Source organism: Zeus faber (genome assembly GCF_960531495.2).
Source record: "Zeus faber genome assembly, chromosome: 1".
NCBI classification, from domain to species: Eukaryota; Metazoa; Chordata; class Actinopteri; order Zeiformes; family Zeidae; genus Zeus; species Zeus faber.
In genome coordinates, this window is record NC_137193.1 from 38,986,973 (window position 1) to 39,007,364 (window position 20,392).

Sequence of the window (20,392 nt, forward strand, 5' to 3'; positions counted from 1 at the left end):
ATCCCTTGATACAGATGATTGCTGGTCTTTTATATAATATAGTGTAAAGATGTGAAACATGAAAGAGTTTATCACAAATATAAAAAAATAACTACTTGATAGCCATATGTACTGTATGTAACAATATATGTTTATGAAAACTAGTTCAGGTGTGTAATTTTGAATTTAAAGTTGTGTACCATACCTGTAGTAGGTGTGTATCGATAAGCTGTGAGCCCCCCATGGCAGAGGGCTGGTTGAGCTGCGGCTCAAACAGGATGGGGATGTGTTGGGTGGAGGAGGGCTGCTGGTAGGCCAGACTGGACTGAGGCTTGCCAAGATCCGGGGCCTGGACACCAGGGTAGCTGTGCAGCGAAGGTCCTGACAGCATCATGGAGGGTTGCGACAGGCTGCTTTGCATGAAGGCCTGCTGAGACCTATGAGGAAGGACAGAACAAGTAGTTTAGTCAGAGAGGGGGTAGATGAAATCTCAACCACATAAGAACAAAACAAAAAAAATAAAAAACTCAACCTCATCATAACAAATGTTATTTTCCAGGATTTGCTCTTGGACCTGTGACAACGACCCTCATCAGTTCCCTCGCAAATCGTGTTATGACGAAACAGCGGTCTGGCCTTTTACCTGTAGGGCTGCAGCGAGGAGCTGAACAGGTCCTGGGGCTGGGAGACTGGGGGTCCCATGCCAAGTCCCTGCTGAGCCTGGTGTGTATGTGTGTGTTGGTGCTGGGGCTGACCCTGCAAGGGGGCGTAGATGGGGATCGGAATCTGCTGCACCGCCGTAGGCTGAGGAGCAAAGACGACACCAAGGTTAAAAACCCTTCAAATAGCTAATAAACAGTTTTCAAGGGTTGGGTCAAAACAGTGAAACAAAGAAAATACAAAACTTTTCAAGTTGAGTCGCAGAGATTGTTAGATAGTTTTCTGTATGTATCATCATACTTGTGAGAGTCCCGGCTGGAAGCCTTGCTGCTGTGCCAGGGAGGGGGGCGCCAGGCGAGGGTGGGGGGTGCTGAACAAATGGCTAGTGTCCATGTAGAAGGCTGGAATCTGGGCTGCAGAACCTGGACACAGGATAAGATGAGGCCACGTCAGTCGAGGAAGACTCAGCACATAAATATGCACAAGAAACATAATTGAAAAACTTACAAACAATAAAATTACAATAATTTAAGTTTCTCCAGGACCTGTGTGAACCAGGGTTGGGGGGGGGGGGGGGGGGGGGTGTATCTATACAGCAAAGTATTGCAATATATTTCCACACGATATTGTATTGATACTGAGGCCAAGAATATATTTTTATTCACATTTCTCACGTAAGATATTGGCCAAGTCCACACTACTGCGGTTAAATTAAAAAACTTTTCGTGTAAAACGTTTAGTCCACACTAGCCTTTTCATTTCTGTAATACGCATGCACAGGAAAGCTGCAGCAGCGACGGAATAGGTTTATTTTTTTACAAGCGTAAAGAAGCAATGTTATTGCAACGCAAATAAAATCGTAAGTAAAGATTTATTATTTTCATTGTGTCCAAATCACGAGACAAACGGAAAATCTGACCACAAGCATAACACTAATCTCCAGAAGTCATTTTAGGCGTTACAGTAGTAAAAACAGTGCCGTTGGCGATAGGGGTGTAACAATTCACCGATACGAATCGGAAACCGGTTTTAACGTTAAAGATGCAAGTAAATTGATACGCAGACCGCTGGACCGATCTAAATCTACCATGAACCAGTCAATGGCCTGTCACAAGTTGTTGAGTAAATCAGTCGTTGTTGCTGCTGTTGTTTTCTGTTGCTGCCACTGTGGTTGGAGTCGCTTTAATTTTCGTTTTTGTTGTTGCTGTTTTTTCAGGGGCATTCTTTTGTAATAACTGGCTGACAACTACGTTCGTTCTTTTTTGTATTTCTTTGTAAAGCACATTGTGTTGCCCTGGAATAAAGTGTGCTCCATCAATAAAGTGTGACTTGACAAGTCATGTTACTTTCACTGCATTGAACCAACAACTGAACACGTCTCCCTCGCTCTCCCTCCAACTCAGTCCCGAGGCGTGCGCAAGCGAGATTTGTGAACCGCCCGCAGTAACCAACACATCCAGGGTCGTTACATTTGTTTCACAAAGTTTTATGAAATATGTCTATTTGAAGGTAAGCAATGCCACTTAAGTAGCAGAATCATCCTTCAGTACAGGCCATAAGCATTAAAAAAATAAAAAGGTTAATAGTCCGGAAAAACTGAGAATAAAAATAATTAAATCGGACAAAAATAAATAAATACAATTAAAATATCAGATATACATCTATAATTGTATGAATATATATATAATTTGTGTGTATATATATGTATGTGTAAATTCTGATATTTAAGATAATTTTATAGAATTGGCTTACTTTAATTTATAATGGAAAATGAATGTCTAAATTAAACAAATGTTAAGAACTGAGTCAGATTGCATCGTTTCGCACTGAATCAAACCGTTCCATATTAAAATATATCATCCCTGAATCGTATCGTAGACCCTGTATCTAAGTACGTATCGGATTGTCTTATAAGGAAGAAATGCATACGACTGCATGGTGATCATGATATTCATACATAATACTGTATGGGTGCGATTCCTTAAGTTGGAGAGTTTACAAAGTTAATTACTTTGTTAACATGTAATTAAACTGAACACTACTGACCACACATACATAAACTGGTCATGGGCATCGCTGGTCGGTTCCTGACGCATGCACAAGTTGTCATGAGGTCAGTGTTTTAAGATCTATGCTGACAAGACCAAAATGGAGAAAAAAATATGCATTTCAACTTTTTACTGCTGAGATCAGATGAGAAATAAATTAAAAATAAATGGAAATATATTGCAGTATCGTAAAACAAAAGAATAATAATCTTTTTTCCCCCAATATTATTTATATATCGTATTGTGAAATCCATGGTGATTCCCACCCTTAGTGGGAACCCTCATTAATATTAACTCATTATCTTGTCCGACTGGGCTCCTATATCCCACTCAGTATTTCAATCAACAAAGTCTTTAAACTGCACCTTACAGGGACCATCTAGCCGGGTCCAAACCTTCCTGCTTACCTGCTGCAGACTGTGACACGTAGACCTGGGGGGTCTGCTGCTGCTGGGGCAGGAGGGGAGGCACGCAGCCCAACTGGGAAAAGCTGCTGCTACTAGTGGTGGAAGACAAGCCGCCGCCCTGCAGCTGCTGGGGCTTCACCTTGCAGATGTTGGGGGGATCAGAGGCTGTTGTGGTCTTGGTGCTCAGGGAGGAAGTGGTGTAAGTCCCAGCACCTGTGGAGCGAGAACAGATGGAACGCAGCCTCACCAACTTGGAATTTTCTGATGTTGCGCCTTTTTCGATTACTATTCTTCCACACAGGACCCGACAATACTGGTTGCCCAGTTGTCTCAGAAACCAGTCTGATTGTAAACCACTTTTCATATGTTTAAATGTTTTTATAAATGAGCACTGTATACCTCCATATGTTTAAAAACAGGAAAATTTGTTTTTTGGTGAATTGATTTACTCTGAACAAAATGGTGGTAAAAGTGAAAATACTGAAATGGATAATAATCACCAAATTATAAAAGGATAAAAAAAAATTGGCAACCATTTTGTGACTTTGCAACCATGATGCATGATTGCCAACTTGGCAACCACTTCTAAAAGTTGGTGTCGGGCCCTGACTGGTGAGAGCATTTACCATCATATGGAATCACTTTATTTTTCAAATTTTTATTTTCCCAATTAATCAGATTCAGACCTGCCAACCTTAGGAAAATATTTTGAGTACCACAATAGTGTGACAAGTACTGCAAATGACTCCATCAATTGTTCACACTGCAGCGTCTCGTAATGAGGCTCATCACACTGTATGCAAGCTACTACGGCTATATAACTATATACAGTATAGAGGTTCATCTCATTAGAATATACCCCATGAAATTAATCATCTCGTTAGCGAACATGTTTACCAACTAGAGATGCACCATCTACAATTTTCTTGGCCGATACAGATTCCTGAAAACAATTTTTTTTAAGTCTGATATGCTGATTCTGATGTTTGCCAATTCCCATCCTTATTCAATTGTATATTCTTACTAAAGCATTTATTATTAAATATCTTTGACATTGTCATCCAATCATTTTGAGTTTATATTCTTGTTCGTAGAAATCAAATGTTCTTATCATTTGGTCTCATTGGGTAGGTCTAACTGTATGTCAATGACAAATACGTCACCTGATCACGCTCAGGTGATAGGACAGCTACACAGTCTACCTTTGCAATTTTTCAGTTACCACAATAGCGAGATTGCTGAATTTTACACGGTTTATTATTATTCATGAAGGAACAATAATAGAACATGACTTCCAATAAAATTGAATATTGGACTGTCACCAAGTTTCAGTATAATGCAACCAGTAAATCTCAAGAGTTTTAGTAGGATATGTCATATACAATCACCGGCCACTTTATTAGGTACACCTTGCTAGTACCGGGTTGGACCGCTTTTGCCTGCAGAACTGCCTTAGTTTTTCGTGGCATAGAGAACAAGGTGTTGGAAACATTCCTCACAGATTTTGGTCCATATTGACATGATAGCGTCACGCAGTTGCTGTAGATTTGTCGGCTGCACATCCATGATGCGAATCTCCCGTTCCACCACATCCCAAAGGTGCTGTATTGGATTGAGATCTGGTGACTGTGGAGGCCATTGGAGTACAGTGAACTCATTGTCATGTTCAAGAAACCAGTTTAAGATGATTTGAGCTTTGTGACATGGTGCATTATCCTGCTGGAAGTAGCCATCAGAAGATGGGGTACACTGTGCTCATAAAGGGATGGACATGGTCAGTAACAATACTGTGTTTGGTGGTGTTTAAACGATGCTCAATTGGTACTAAGGGGACCAAAGTGTGCCAAGAAAATATCCCCCACACCATTACACCACCACCTCCAGCTTGAACCGTTGATACAAGGCAGGATGGATCCATGCTTTCATGTTGTTAACGCCAAATTCTGACCCTACCATCTGAATGCTGCAGCTGAAATCGAGACTCAGACCAGGCAACATTTTTCCAATCGTCTATTGTCCATTTTTGGTGAGCCTGTGTGAACTGTAGCCTCAGTTTCCTGTTCTTAGTTGACAGGAGTGGCACCCGGTGTGGTCTTCTGCTGCTGTAGCCCATCTGCTTCAAGGTTCGACGTGTTGGGCGTTCAGAGATGGTATTCTGCATACCTTGGTTGTAACAAGTGGTTATTTGAGTTACTGTTGCCTTTCTATCGTCTCAAACCAGTCTGCCCATTCACCTCTGACATCAACAAGGCATTTTCATTCAGACAACTGCCGCTCACTGGATATTTTCTCTTTTTCGGACCATTCTCTGTAAACCCTAGAGATGGCTGTGCATGAAAATCCCAGTAGGTCAGCAGTTTACCCAGACCAGCACGTCTGGCACCAACAACCATGCCACGTTCAAAGTCACTTAAATCCCCTTTCTTCCCCATTCTGATGCTCGATTTGAACTTCAGCAAGTCATCCTTATGTCTACATGCCTAAATGCAATGAGTTGCTGCCATGTGATTGGTTGATTAGCAATTTGTGTTAACAATTGAACAGGTGTACCTATTAAAGTGGCGGTTGAGTGTAACTAACATGGAAATGTCCAGTTCAAACTTGAAAGTTTCACTTTTAAGTACAAATATACATTTTCATTAAATTTATGTGATACTTGTCATTCCAAAATAAATTGCAATCACAAAAAAAAAAAAAAGGGCCGACTTTCCTCACTCTCGTTCACAGGAAGCACTTCTTCGATCACCGTGCATTAAACCAACTGGATCAAATCGAACGACTCGTTTTACTGAGTGACTCGTCAAGAAGTCTTTCAAAAAAAAAAAAAAAAAAAGCCGAACCTTTCATCATGAGCAGAGCTTGTGCACTATGAACAACCAGAACAGACACCCCACTGTAGTGACAGTGATAGATACATAGTCTGCACAATTTTGGAATATTATCAGGCGATAGATAAATAATTTATCTAATCTTTAAGCACCTCCAAACAGCTGACATTCTTTCTTTCCCTCTCTTTTTTAACCGTCAACTACACAACTACCTTACATTACGTTGGTATTGGGTTTACATATCGGAGCATTTTTATGAGTACAGTACATCAGCACTGTATCGGGCGTGTAAATTTGACCTGCACAAAATTGGATATGTATCTACACTGATTGGCTGGTCACCGGTCATGGACAATCAAGCTGAAAACCGGCTGATTGAACGGTGCATCTCACGTTTTATATGTTAACATTATAGTCACATTGTCGTGCTTGATTATTACTCCCCCACTTCCCATTTTATATCAGCAGTGCAGCATTAGGCCTCTGTGGATAATAAAGTACCGCTGCCTATCAGTGGATTTGAGTGAGTGAGAGAAGAGGGAGGGGTTACAGAACCACAAGCACAAGGTCTGAGCATCTGGTCCAATCTAAGGGATGTAGTTTAAATACCTAATACATAAACAATACTGTTTTGAATTGTTTTCGGTAATTAAATTACCACACACACACACAGTATATATTTCAGGTTGCATTTCGTACCTGCGTATTTTGACACAAAATGCGTGCAGGTTGGCAGGTCTGCAGATTAAGCAAATGACTTATTACTTGCAGCCCCATTGTGCTTTAAAGCTTTAATCCTCGAGGGGCTTCAAAAGGTAGACCCACCTGACAGGGAGGTGCTTGGGGTGACTGAGGCCACGGGGATCTGCGGCATGGAGGCGGAAGAGAAGGAGTAGGAGGAGGCACTGGGGGTGATGGGGGAGGAAGAGGAGGTGACCGGAGAGTTCTTCTCTACCAGACTAGGGGAGTTCTCCCACGCCTTCCGAGCCGATTCCATCTAAACACAGAACATTTTTATTAAAATAACTATTCTGGGCATAGATCACCACTTATCCTTTTTTTTTTTTTTTCTCCACAGGACAACAGGAGGGGATGATATTTTGGGTTGGAGTGTGTGTGCGCTCACTTTCAGTGTGAGGTCGACGGTAGCGGGAGAGACGGTGCTGAGGTTGGAGCTCTGCTGCAGAGCCTCTCTACGTGGAAGGGGCAACGAATGGGGCAGCGCCACCTAGAGGAATGGAGGGTCTATTATCTATCTAGTCGTGGCTCATCTCTTGAATTTTCTTTTACGCTCAACTTACTTTGCTTTTAATTGGCGCTTCTTAATCAAACGTATTGTTGGAACCTTAATTTACACCTGCTTTTTATTGGGCTTGTATCGTAAAATTGACCTCACTAATTCCAAAGCATACTAGAAACACTTTGAAGGATGTTCTATACGAGTCATCAACCATTCTTATGTTTGATAACACAATCTCAAAGTTTTGGGGTTTTAACATAATAAAATTGGATTTCCAAACATTTGTTGTACAGTGTACACGATGATGTAGGATGTGAAGTCGCCTACATTGGCTACCAGGCTCTCCTCCATCTTGCCTCCAGTAGGAACGCTATCCGCCAGGGAGGAGGAGGGGGTGGTGTAGTCAGTTACCGACTCCTGAAGAGCAAGCAAAGGGTAAAAGGGCCTTTTCATTGGTGGATTCATGACTACGGACGACGTGATAAGCTTTCCACCTCCCAATTCACAAGTTTGAATTAACAAGCACGCATTGAATGCAGCACATCTTAATATTAGTATTATAAAGTAGCCAAAGATAAAGTAAAGATAAAGAATCATTTAAGCTTGTAAACATATTCATTGACAATTCATTTTACTGTCAAATACATGTTTCAACCATTTCTGAAATTTGGAAACCTTGGGATAGACACTAATCAATAAAACAGCATGGTAACATGACCCTGATAACTAGTGCTGATATTGGGCAGAATCTCAAGATGAGATTTAGATATAAATGGTCACAAGTCAGTCCGATATTGAAGAGATGTCTCACAATACGATTCAATATCGATATATTGACATTTTAAAAATCATGAGAACTGCTTTAAACTCTTACATTCATAATGAAAATATTTAACTAGAAGAATTTCAATTAATTTGTGAATACAATTTTCTTTCAATTGAGATATTGAAACAATATAATTTAACTGATATCTAAGTCAGGCTACGAACCTTGGAGATGCTGGTGTATTCGGCCGAGGGGATGGTGATCATGCCCTCGATGTCTCCGCCCAGCTCCGGCACGGCGGCGTCGCTGGTGGGAGGGCTGGAGTCCGTGGCCCTGCTGACTCCGCCTCCAGGAACCCCTCCCTCCATCCCCTCACTGTCCCCGCCGCGTGCATCCTTGGCCTTGCGGTTCTTCAGAGAACGTTCTTTACCGATGGGACCGGGCTTGTACTCCTTGGTCTCTACCGGTTCCATCTCAGGGAGCTGCGGGGGAGGGATGATAGTGTTGAGAGGACAAATACAATTTCCAAAGAATGACATTTTCCAAGTGGTTCTTCTGGAAGTTTTTCGTTTCATGGGTGGGGAATAAGACTTGGGGACGTCTTCAACTAACTTAACACCTTAAAGTTAGTTACACTTCAAAAGAAGTGTTGGACCAAAAAGAAGTGTTCAGAACAAGATAAGAACAAATTGACGTGGTCATCTAGGTGTAAGAGCTAACTTAAAGTTAGTACGTAAAACAACAGTACTATGTGGTTAATTTGATTTACAAGGAATAAAAAAAACTATTCAGTGTTTACAGGTTGAGATATTTATAGTTCATATTTACAGTAATTAAATAAATTTGTTGTTTGTTCATTGCACTTAAAATGTGTATGATAATTTTAAAAGGTATAATATCTTATTTATATTACATTTATTGTATTTGGGAATAGGTGCTATGGCTACTACTTACTAGTAACTGGGCACCTTTAATTGTATTATTTATATTTTGATAATATAACTGGAAATGGACAATTGGGCTGTACCGTTAAACTTGGCGAGTGTATGCATGGATGTTTGGATTGGGCACCAAGGCTCCATTCATTAGAACATAATTAGTCGAAAAAAACGAGCTGTAACTTTAAGCTTGTGTGTGTAAAGTTACAGAGAAACAAGACAGCGAAAAACAAAAAGTTAAAATAACTGACAAGGCTATAGAACAAGTCCAGGCACGCAGGTAAAAGCTATCCCAGCTAACCAGCATGGTAAAGCAAATTGAGAAATTAATGGAAGATGATGCAAATGTCAGCATTGTTAAAAATAAATTGCGTGCTGAATTTAGTTGTTTGCATACGGACTTTTGTGACCTAAATTCTGGTTTGCAACAATTTATGGTGAGGGAGAATTTTTGGGATAATCGAAAAGAGTTTGTTAGAAAAAATTGGTGCCGGTCAATATGTCCTGGAAGATTTCAATTTGCTGGACAAATGGGAGAGATTCCGGTCATATATCATCTATTGCAGTTTCTATCTGATAGTCTATGCAAAACCATCTCTCAGCAAGCCAAGGTCACAGAGTACCTTGTGAAGAATCACAATGCATCTTTATTTCCCGATGTCACTATTCCAACATTCAAGTGTTTGAATATAAATCCTTTATCGAACATGGCACTGAAGGCCGCACTGTTGACAATCGAAATCACATACAATCAAGCCAGAAGATGGCGCTGCGCTACAGTCCTTCGCCTTATTCCTCATAGGCTGTTTCAACACTGACATATTAGCTACATGGAAGACTTGAACACAGCCAACATAAAGGCCCTGGTTAACAAGCTTCCATACAAATTCCAAGAAACTTTGAGCAAGTCTACCTGCGACCTACAAAAAAACAAAAAAACAAAAACAAACAAAAGAGTGAAGTTCAAGGATTTTGTCGACTTGTTGTCCCCCCAGAACCGGAAACAAAGTCAAGACGGAAAATTACAAACAAGCAACATCAACACAAACTCTCTCAGCGGACGCAAACAGCAAGCCTCTTGTTTATTGCAAAGGAGAGCAACACACCCTCACTGTCTTCAGAAAACTCAAGAGCAAACCACACAAAGAAAAGATTGACTTCTTGAGAAGCAAAGGTCTGTGTTTTGCATGTTTGAAACACGGTTACATGAGCAGCAGCTGCAAAGAAAAAGTTCAATGTCAAGAATGCTCTTGACTGCATCCCACACTGCTGCAAATGAACACTAAAGACTCAAGAAGAAACAGCAAAAGAAAGTTGTGAACACCCATCCATATGAAGTGCCCTGGTACAAATGACAAACTTTTGGCTTCTCGGGGTCCGGCAAGGAAGATTGTGTGCTTTAAATCATTCCATTGTGTGTAAAGGCAGTGACAATGTATGCATATTTGGATCTGGGTAGCTCAACTACTTTCGCTACAGAGTCACTGATAAACCAATCAACACGAACAGACGCAATACAAGCATCCGGTTGCGAACAATGGAAAATGAATCTGTTGCTAACACCTGTATTGTGATGGATGGCAACCAGTTTATCGAACTTGCAGAGGTGTGATCACAAAAAACCATCCCAGTAACCAAAAGACAATATCCCCCCGCAGAGAGGATGTTAACAGTTGGCCTCACCTAAAGGAGGTGAAACTTCCCACCATCCAAGCAGAGATTTCATTACTCATAGGAGAAAATGTTCCCAAGGTGATGGAGCTACAACAAGTGGTCAACAGTGTGGACGATGGACCATACGCCGTGAGAACAATATTAGTTAGTTTGTTCCTCCCGTTCCTTTACATTTAGTCATTTAGCAGACGCTTTTATCCAAAGTGACTTACAAGGGAGAAAAACATTCAAGCTACATTGCGACATAGCTTAGTGTAACAACAACATTCGTGTAACAATAAATACTGCAAGGTGGTGCTAAGTAATTGTAGGTTAGGACAGGAGGTACTCACTGAAGAGCTGGGTCTTCAGGTGCTTCCAGAGCGGGAGGTCCCCGCTCTGGTCATTTTTGGCAGCTCGTTCCACCAACGTGGAACTACAAATGAGAATAGCCTGGATTGCCGTGGCTGTATGGCCGGCAGAGCCAGGCGACGCTCATTTGACGAGCGCAGCATCCGGGGGGCAACATGTGCTCTTACAAGAGCATTTAAGTAGGCGGGAGCATTCCCAGCAATCACTCTGTAGGCCAGCATAAGAGACTTGAACTTGATGCGGGCGGCTACAGGTAACCAGTGGAGCTCGATGAGCAGCGGAGTGACATGTGCCCTCTTTGGCTGGTTGAACACCAGTCGCGCGGCCGCATTCTGTATCATCTGAAGTGGCTTCACCGCACAGGCCGGCAAGCCTGTTAAGAGGGCGTTGCAGTAGTCGAGACGGGACATCACCAAGGTTTGTACCAGCAGTTGAGTGGCATATTGGGTCAGGTACGGCCTGACTTTTCGGATGTTGAGTAGTGCGAAGCGGCAGGACCGGGAGACGGCGGCAACATGGTCCGAGAATGTCAGTTGGTCATCAATAATGACACCAAGATTCCTTGCAGCCTTGGTAGGAACAAGAGATAGAGAGTCGATTTTAATATCAATGTTGTGATAAATACCTTGTTTGGCCGGGAAGACCAGCGGTTCCGTTTTCGCCAGATTAAGTTGAAGATGATAATTCTTCATTCATGTGGATATGTCAGCGAGACAATCCGAGATCCGCGTCGAGACAGTAGGGTCGTCGGGCGGGAAGGACAGATAGAGTTGAGTATCATCCGCATAGCAGTGATACGAAAAGCCATGTGAGCGGATGATCGGGCCCAGTGAGGTGGTGTATATGGCAAAGAGGAGGGGTCTGGAGGGGACAGCTGGCCTCGCCATGTCACACTGAACGAGCGCCCAGTGAGGTAAGATTCGAACCAGGAAAGTGCACTGCCCGTTATGCCCATGCTTGAGAGTATGGACAGGAGTATGCAATGATTGACAGTGTCAAAAGCAGCTGATAAGTCTAGCAGAATGAGAACCGAGGATTTGGCAGCAGCTCTAGCAGTTTTTAAGGCCTCTGTCACAGACAACAGGGCTGTTTCGGTGGAGTGACCACTTTTGAAGCCAGATTGAAGTGTATCAAGAAGGTTGTTTCTTGACAGGTACTCTGTAACCTGTCTAGAGACCGCCCTCTCTAAGGTTTTGGAAAGGAATGGGAGGACCTTCTGGAACATTGGGCGACGAGCCCCCACCATAAGCTGGATGGTAAATGGACCACTCAGAGGTGGAAGCGATATAATTGAGAAAAGCAAACTGACAGAAGTCAAAGCTAGAAGAGCTTGGCTACTGGCCCAATCTTCAAAACTTGCTGATGGTCATTACAGTGTATGCCTTCCGGTGAGGAATAAGTCATTGTGCATGCCAAACAACAGATCAGTCATGGAGCAACGTGTATTGAACTTAAGGAAAATATTCTCTAGGGATGTGAAGTTTCATGCAGAATATGTTGCTTCCATGCATGACATCCTCAAGAAAGGCTAGGTGGTGAAGCTGGACAGTGCTGAACACAAGCCAATCGAGGGGCGAACATGGTATCTCCCCCACCACAGATTCAGACATTCAGTCAAGCAGAAACTGTGCGTTGTCCTTGACTGTGGAGCAAGCTTCCACGGAACATTGCTGAACCAACAGCTCCTGCAGGGACTGGACCTAACAAACTTGCCAGTGAAGGTCCTCTTGAGGTTCCAACAAGAGACTGACAGTTACCGCCGACGTCGAGGCCATGTGCCACCAGGTCAGAGTCAGCAATGAAGAGACTTTTTTTTCAGGTTTATCTGGTGGTCTGATGGGAACTACAAGCAGGAACTTGAACACAAAATGTTGGTCCAATCTCTGGCGCAACATCATCGGAAAGTGTTGCACCCTATGGGCTTTAGAAATGTGAAACAGATTTTGAGGATGAGTTTGGTCAAGAAGCTGCCAAAACAGTCAAGACATTTTTTTTATGTAGACGACTGTCTTAAGTCAATTACAGATGAAGACACAGCAATCACCCTTTGCGCTAACTTGAGGAGTTGGGAAAAGGTATATATTGACTGACAAAATAAGCTAGCAACAGCAAGAAGTTGCTCAACTCAATTCCTGAAGAGAAAGTGCGCAACGGTTTCAAGATCTGGACTTGGATGAAGACAACTTGACAAAGGGAGAGAGCATTGCGAATCCAGTGGTGTGCCAAATCAGATCAGTTCAACTTCAACCTCAAAGATCGACCATACAGTAGTAGAGGCCTGCTTCCCCTTGACAGTTCCTTCTTTGATCCATTGGGCTCTCTCTCTCCAGTAGTACTGCCCGCCAAAGGAATCCTGCAAGATTTATGCCGGCAGAAGTATAGCTGGGAGGAAGATCTGGCAGACAACGTTTAGGACTGGAAAAGGTGGATCTCAGGTATGCAACAATCTGAGAATTTTGAAGTTGACCGATGCCTCAAGACAAAGCAGTTTGGTACGCCAGTCTTTGCAGAGCTGCATCACTTTGCTGACGTGAGCCAAGACGCCTACGGAACAACAAGCTATCTACTGCTGCGCACTGCAAACGGTTCAATCCACCCTGATGATGGCAAGGGTTGCGCCCTTGATGTCTCCAACCATACCAAGAATGGAACTGACCGCGGCCATAGTTGCAATCAAGATGGACAAGAATCTGAAGAAAGAGCTTGAACTGGAACTTCACAACTTGATCTTTTTGACGGATAGCAAGGCTGTGCTTAAGTACTTGAAGAGTGAAAGCCCAGTGTGTGTGTTTTTTTTTCCTCCTCTAGTGATGCGCCTTCCTCTGCAGCTCCTGTGCGGTTGCCGTGTTCTGTGTATTAGATCTATTTTTTTTGGTTCGTTTCTACTTGTATGATATGAACATTTTAAACCAAGGACATCCTTGGATGAGGACAGTGGATTGTGCAATGGAGAGAGAGAGCGATCTCTGGTCCATTGTTCAAGTTCAAGAGATTATTTGTCACATACATATACATACAGTCATACATATATGCAGTGAAATGTCAAGACACCCGGTGATTACGCACAATAAGCTCTGTAAGCTCTAAAAATACTAAAAAATACCAAAATGTGCGTAATCGACACAAGGTGCTCGCACAGGCAGCCGCAAGGGGAGACGCCACAATCGCGATTCTGCGTTCTATATTTCACTATCATCTGTCACAACTTCTAATGCATCGGCACAAATAAGCAGAGGCACGGTTGATCACTTTTACATGATGGTCGCACAACATTAAGAGTTTGTCTGGCCTTGTGGCCCCGAACAAAAAAATAATGCAAGCTAATTTTAGATGTACTTATTTTGAGGAGCACGGCAATAAATGACATTGAGTTTGATTTCACTATTTTTTTATCTTGTTGTTTTCACCTTCATTTAAAGCAAAGCCACTGCCAACTCCTCTTGCTGTCAAGTTTGTGCTTCTTTAACCGCTGAGTTCTTATTGAGCTCTTATTGAGTATTCTGCTGATGGTGTTCTGGGACATCTAACGTCTTAGGTTTTGAATGGGCATGCTAAGGACTGAATCATTGACATTTTACTGTGCCATTCAAATGTCTAACAAAGTCTTCTATTCTAACCGGGCATGCACTAGAAAATTCAAAGTGAAGGCTATTTAATAACTTTTTAAGGAGCTGCAGACACCTGGACAGAGCACTGTGGGCTTCACTACCTTCTGTGTTTTGATTGGTCCAGCCCGCGGGGGTTTCTGCCTCTGTTCTTTTGGAGCAGGAAGTTTGTCACTCTCCAGCAGTGCTGGAACGCCATCGCTGTCAGTGCTGCCAGCAGACGATGGAGCTCCGAATTGGATGCTGTCCATCCCAAACTCCACGCCGCCCTCCCCCTTCACACCCTGAAACACACACACACTTTGTTTTTAACCGGTTTTGTGCATTGCATTTGCGTTGTGAGACCAAAGTGGTAGACCTACCTCAGTGCTGACGGCACCGGCGAAGGACGTAAGCGGTTTGTTCCAGGCGCTGACCGGGGGTGGCTGCGGAGGGCTGATGGGACCAACTGGAACAAAACACAGCGCAATTGGAAGAGTGTGTACCTCCAGGAATTAAACAAGTAACACAATATTGCGCGTGAGAGTGGGGATAAACTTTTTAGTAAACCCTGAACACAAACAATAATCATCAATTGTGACTTTTTCCACTGCAATTCTCTGACTTGCAATAACAAAAAAATAATAATAAGTCAGCAACTACATCGCAACTTTTGAGCAAAGCTGCTGCAAAACCAATCATTTTGGGAGCAAATAATCACAAAAGACGCTTCAAATGTATTGTTTCACTTTCTTTTTCTCAGTACTTCCTTTCAAGTTTTACAGTTATGTGTTTATTAAAGTTACTGTCTCATTACTGCTTTGTTCCCAATCACACTAGAACCATGACACACCCTTTTGCCAGGATGTTTGTGATGTCGAAAACGGGAGCCCAGACAAAAAACAAAAACAAAACGGTATTTCTCCTGGCAAAGGGAAAGGTGTCAGTCGTCTATTTTAAGGGGTTTTGGTGTGAAAACAGTATTAGACTGAATTTGTTCAATGAAATGTTTTTGTAATGCACTCCAGATGGTAAATGAAAAATGGGTAGCAATTGTGATGTATAAAATGTTTATATAGAATCAAATTGGAAGCCATCTCATCAATATCGAATTGAAATTGAATCATGACCCTTTGTATCAAAATAGTGTCATGACAGCCTACACAATACCCAGTCCTAGTAAAGATACAGCTTCCTGAAGACCATTACTGGAGACATGCTAACCACACCGAACCACAGAGGAGGTGCCTAGACTCACGTTTTTTGACGTCGGGGAGAACGGCGGAGCCCGCCACCTTGTTCTCCCATAGCTCTGTTCCCAGGGAGTTGTGCGCCTGCACGGGGGCGGGAGGCAGCGTCTTGGAGGTGAAATCCACCGTGGCGGGGGCGATGGGAGGTAGGGGTGCCACGGCTCCTTCCAGAGTCTGGGGGGGAGAGGGAGGCTGGGAGGGGGTAGGGTGGGCGTGCTGGGGGGCGGAGATAGGGGCTTGGGGCAGTGCCTGTGGGGCAGCAGCAGGAGGAGGCTGGGAGGCTTGCTGCTGCTGTTGTTGAGATGACTGTTTTTTAGCAAATCTGGGCGGCAGCTTTCCTCCGCCCCCCCGGCCTTTCTCACCAGAGCTTTTCTTACCCCAGTTCTGGAAGAGAAGAATTTATATTAGATCCAAAGAGCATATTGATTCACTGTCAGAGATTCCTTATTGGTAAGATGACACTATTCACACACACACACACACACACACACACACACACACACACACACACACACACACACACACACACACACACACACACACACACACACACACACACACCTATTATCAGAAGTAAATAGGGAGTAGTACTATGCTAATCAGTGAGCCCAATATAGGCAAGTGACTTTTACATAGTCACATACATATTTCTATAAATATATATTTATAGAAATATTTATAGTCTTGTGAGATAGCAGCATAGTAGTGAACTAATGATAATAATAATCTTAAAATATAACAGCAGTGTTAATAATAACAATAGGATAAATATTTATGATGGAAATAATAATAGCAGTATTTACAATGGTAGTACAGTCATGGTAATACTTAGGTAATAAAATACCCTCCTTCATTGTTATTTAAGTGTCTGTGCGCATTTGCCCATGTGCAAAAATAGAATGCATTTTTACATTCCAATTGATTAAACAAGCACATCAAGCCAGGGATAAACTGATGCCAGGAAAGGGAGATGAAAGTACAGACTGATGTTTCTTTGTTTAAATTGTTAACGACTCAGCACTGATCAATACTTCATCTGAACTCTGCTCTACCCTCGTCTCATCTCACCTGGGGGGTCTGTTCCTCCTTCTTCCGTTTCTCCTCATCCTGCAGCCGTTTCTGCTGCTTGCGCGACACCACTTCTGTGAATCCGTCATCGTTGGCGCTGGACTGGGGGTCCTCAGTGGTGGTCACCTCAGGATGGTCGTCAATGATCACCACGCCTTAAGAGAAGGAATCAGGAGGAGGAATCTCATATTGAGAAACTGTTATATCATAACTTCTTTACAATATAAGACTTGATTAATCCGGAAGGCAAATTTCAGGATTATAAAAACACAGAAATGTAAGGAGCTGCTGCTACTGTAAAAGGGCTCTGATATCAAAAGTGAAAAGGTTGCGTGTGTGTGGCCCACTCACTGGCGTAGTTGTTGAGGTCAAACTGAGAGAGAGCGTTCTCTTTGGGCTTCTTGGCGGCCTGCTTGGCGTCATCTTTGCGGCGGGCAGCAGACGGCTCCTTAGCGGCTCTCTGGGTGGCTGAGCTGCCAGCAGAGGATTCTGGGTTCTGCTGGCCTGCAGCTCTGTGGGAGACGCATATCCACAGGTAAGAGAGAAACAATACAGAAGCAACACAGATGACAGAATTGTTATTAAAAAATACAATTTTAATTATCCTTATTTGCCGGTGAGTAAACAACCTGGAATTGTATTAAATGCATCACCTCAGTCCCCCTGCAAACATATGAGGCATACCCTCAAATCCACCAGAACATATTTGCCAGTTGGAATTAGTAGAATTAAACATTTCCACTCACCCTCTGCGTCCCGATTTGGCCCCGCCCCTCCTCTCTCCCTTCCCCCCTGCGTAGCTGCGACCAGGCTTGGCTCCACTGTTCCCTCGACGATTCTGTCGCTCCGCCGGCCGCTGGCTGGAGAAGCTCCTCTTGGACGCAGCAGAAGAGAGTCCTTCGCGTCTCGCCCCAGACCCTCCTTCTGGAGGGTTTTTATTGGGGGTCAAGGAGCCCTGGGGAGGCACGGCCGGGGTAGCAGCAGCAGCGGCGGCTGCTGCGTTGGCAGCCTCCAGTGCTCCTCGTCTTTCCTCACGCTCTCGCCGCTCGTTGAAGTCGCTGCTCTCAGAGGCGGTCTCCCACTCCTCATTGGCCTGGTCCGACGAGTTCTGGTTGGACAAGTCGGGCGACTTGGTGCCCAGGATAGTTCCTGGGGGGCTGCCGCTGTCCGGCAGGGACGTCTCCGCCGGGGAGGGTGTGTCAGGGACAGGCATGGTGGCTCCTGCTTCTGCAGGCACGGTGAGGGGAGTTCCTGGGGCTCTGGACAGGGTTGGGGAGAGGGAGGTGGGGGCAGAGCCAGGGGTAGTGGTGGCAGCAGGCACTGTGGGTAGTGGAGTGGGGGGAACGGGGACCGTCTCCCCACCGGCTAACACCGCAGCCTCCCTCTCCTTCAGCCGACGGAAACGCGGCGGTTTGTCTTGCCTCGGGGGCCGTGCAGGCCGCGGGCGCCGCGGGCGCTCACGCTCCCGGCTGCTCTGTGGCGCCCCCTCCCCGAACTTCTTTGTGTCGTATTTAGGCGGTCGTCGGTCGTTCGGAGGGGGGTGGTCATACCTGGAGGAGGAAGACTCTGTCTCCTCAGGCCGGAACGTCTCCATGGGCTTGGAGGGCCACTGGGGGGACTCTCTGGGTCCCACCCTCCTGAGGGGGGCAGAGCGGGATCCCCCCCGGTCCCTGGTGCCTCCTCGCCGGCTGTACAGGCCACCACGGCCGCGTCGTGAAGGCTCCCCTTTGGGCAGGAATCCCGGCCTGGGACGGCTGTCCTCATCAACTCTGGGACCTCCTCTCTCCCCCAGGTTTGGGGGTCCGAAGCCTGGCTTCTGGGGGCCGGAGCGAGCCTCCCCGGGGAGCTCCCGTCGTAGCGGTCGGCTCGGTTTGGCACTGGGCTCCCGGTCTGAGGGCCCCGTGTCGCTGGCAGACTCCCGCCCACCCTCACTCTCAGAGTCCGTGTCGGAGCCGCGACGCCGACGGCGTTTGGGCACAACCTCGAAGTCAGAGCTTTCGCTACGCGTTTCGCTCTCCTCACGGTTGCGGAAGGCGTTGGCACTGCCTCCCCCCCCCCCGCCGGCGGGGAGGTCTGCTCGTGAGCGGGGCTCCCGGTACGGGTATTCTCCCCGGCTGCGGCCGCGGCTTCCTCGGCACCGTCCTCCATATGTCCCCCTGTAGCTCCGCCCCCTGGAGTAATACTCCCCACGGCCACGGCCCTTAAAGCCAGAGTCAGCGGGCCACTCCCTCTCGCGCTCCCTCTCGCGCTCCCTCTCGCGCTCCCTCTCGCGCTCCATTTCCCTCTCGCGCTCTCTCTCTCGCTCCTCGCGCCGGTACGCCCGTGGGGGAAGGTTGGACTCCTTCCTGGAGGGGAGCTTGGACTCAGGCAGTTTCTCTGCCTTCTCCTCCTGGGAGGAAGAAGTTGGGGCCACAGAGGAAGGCTGGGGGTCCCTGGCTCTCTGGGGCCCCGCGCTGTGGGTTTTATCCTCTGGTTCAGCTGGCTCTCGGGGCCCCTCGCCCTGCGGGGGCCTGGAGCCCTCCGACACCGCTGCAGCTGCAGACGGTGCTTTCAACGGTGCTTCCTTTTTAGGCTTCTCCCCCCTGTCTCCCCGTTCGTGGCGCTTCTCCCTCTCCTCCCTCTGCTCCCGCTCCTCCTTCATGTCCCTTAGGACGGGTTTCTTTATGGGTCCGGACCGGCGTATGGGTCTCTCCCCCCCTGGCCCATCCCTGCGGCCCACCCCTGGCCGCGCCCCCCAACGCAGATCAGCCTTCTGTTTGCTAGCGGTGGGGAGGGGAAGCTTCTCTGCCTTGTGGAGGCCGTCGGCAGGCGGTGTGGACCTATTAACACCAACCGACACAACCTGGGAGAAGGGCTCATTCCGCGGCTTGTCCTCGGCTCTCTCTGTGGCACCATCGAGCTCCGTGGATTTGGCCCCCAGCAGGAGCCCATCGAACCTGGGTTCATCCAGCTTGAGGGAGTGGGCAGAGCCCTGAGACACGCTCCTCTGGAGCATGACCTGGCCCAAGGCCTCCACCTCCTCCTCGCAGGGTAGCCCGGGCTCCTCTGGATCAAATCCGGAACCTAGAGCCCTTTCAAGAGGCCGGGGCGTGTCCTCCGGGCCCTGGCTGAACGCCGATAGACCCTCCAAGGGGTCCCGGAAAAAGTCACTTTTGTGTGTGTCCATGGAGCCGTGCTCTGTTGGGTACATGGGTGGGAGACCTCGGTCCAGATCCAAGCCAGAGTCCAACCTACAGGAGAAGCACAGTGAATAGAGCAACAATTTATGAGGAGGCACAAACAGTCCGCACCCAACAATATGCACAATATGCATAATTTCTTACACATTGTTCCATAGTGTTTCCCATACATTGATTTATTTGTGGCAGCCCGGCACTATAGCAACACTGACCACCACATATTGATTTTCAAATATTTCTATTTTTACCACTATGGCACCGGTTCCTATAAGATCGTTATCTACTGGACTGATTTACATATTTCTCGCAGCTTCCGCAGAGATCCCGTTACAAAAAATTGGTGCCAGTCTACGTGTCCTGAAAGATTTCAGTGTTGTGGACAAATGGGAGAGATTCGGTAAAATATTATTTGTGTTTATT

General features: G+C 45.7%; 1 protein-coding gene across 1 annotated transcript in view; it reads right to left on the reverse strand.

Moving 5' to 3' along the window:
- Positions 1–20,392, reverse strand: part of prrc2c (proline-rich coiled-coil 2C) — a 67,012-nt gene that overhangs the window by 6,765 nt on the left and 39,855 nt on the right. Inside the window, exons 15-28 of the mRNA XM_080016645.1 lie at positions 17,540–20,023; positions 17,145–17,305; positions 16,794–16,948; positions 15,734–16,109; positions 14,859–14,944; positions 14,601–14,780; positions 8,153–8,410; positions 7,490–7,579; positions 7,049–7,150; positions 6,748–6,919; positions 3,095–3,307; positions 940–1,061; positions 623–783; positions 185–416 (exon numbers count right to left, since the gene is read on the reverse strand). Coding sequence (XP_079872771.1) covers positions 185–416; positions 623–783; positions 940–1,061; positions 3,095–3,307; positions 6,748–6,919; positions 7,049–7,150; positions 7,490–7,579; positions 8,153–8,410; positions 14,601–14,780; positions 14,859–14,944; positions 15,734–16,109; positions 16,794–16,948; positions 17,145–17,305; positions 17,540–20,023 — 4,792 coding nt within the window. The remainder of the gene's footprint in view (positions 1–184; positions 417–622; positions 784–939; positions 1,062–3,094; positions 3,308–6,747; positions 6,920–7,048; positions 7,151–7,489; positions 7,580–8,152; positions 8,411–14,600; positions 14,781–14,858; positions 14,945–15,733; positions 16,110–16,793; positions 16,949–17,144; positions 17,306–17,539; positions 20,024–20,392) is intronic.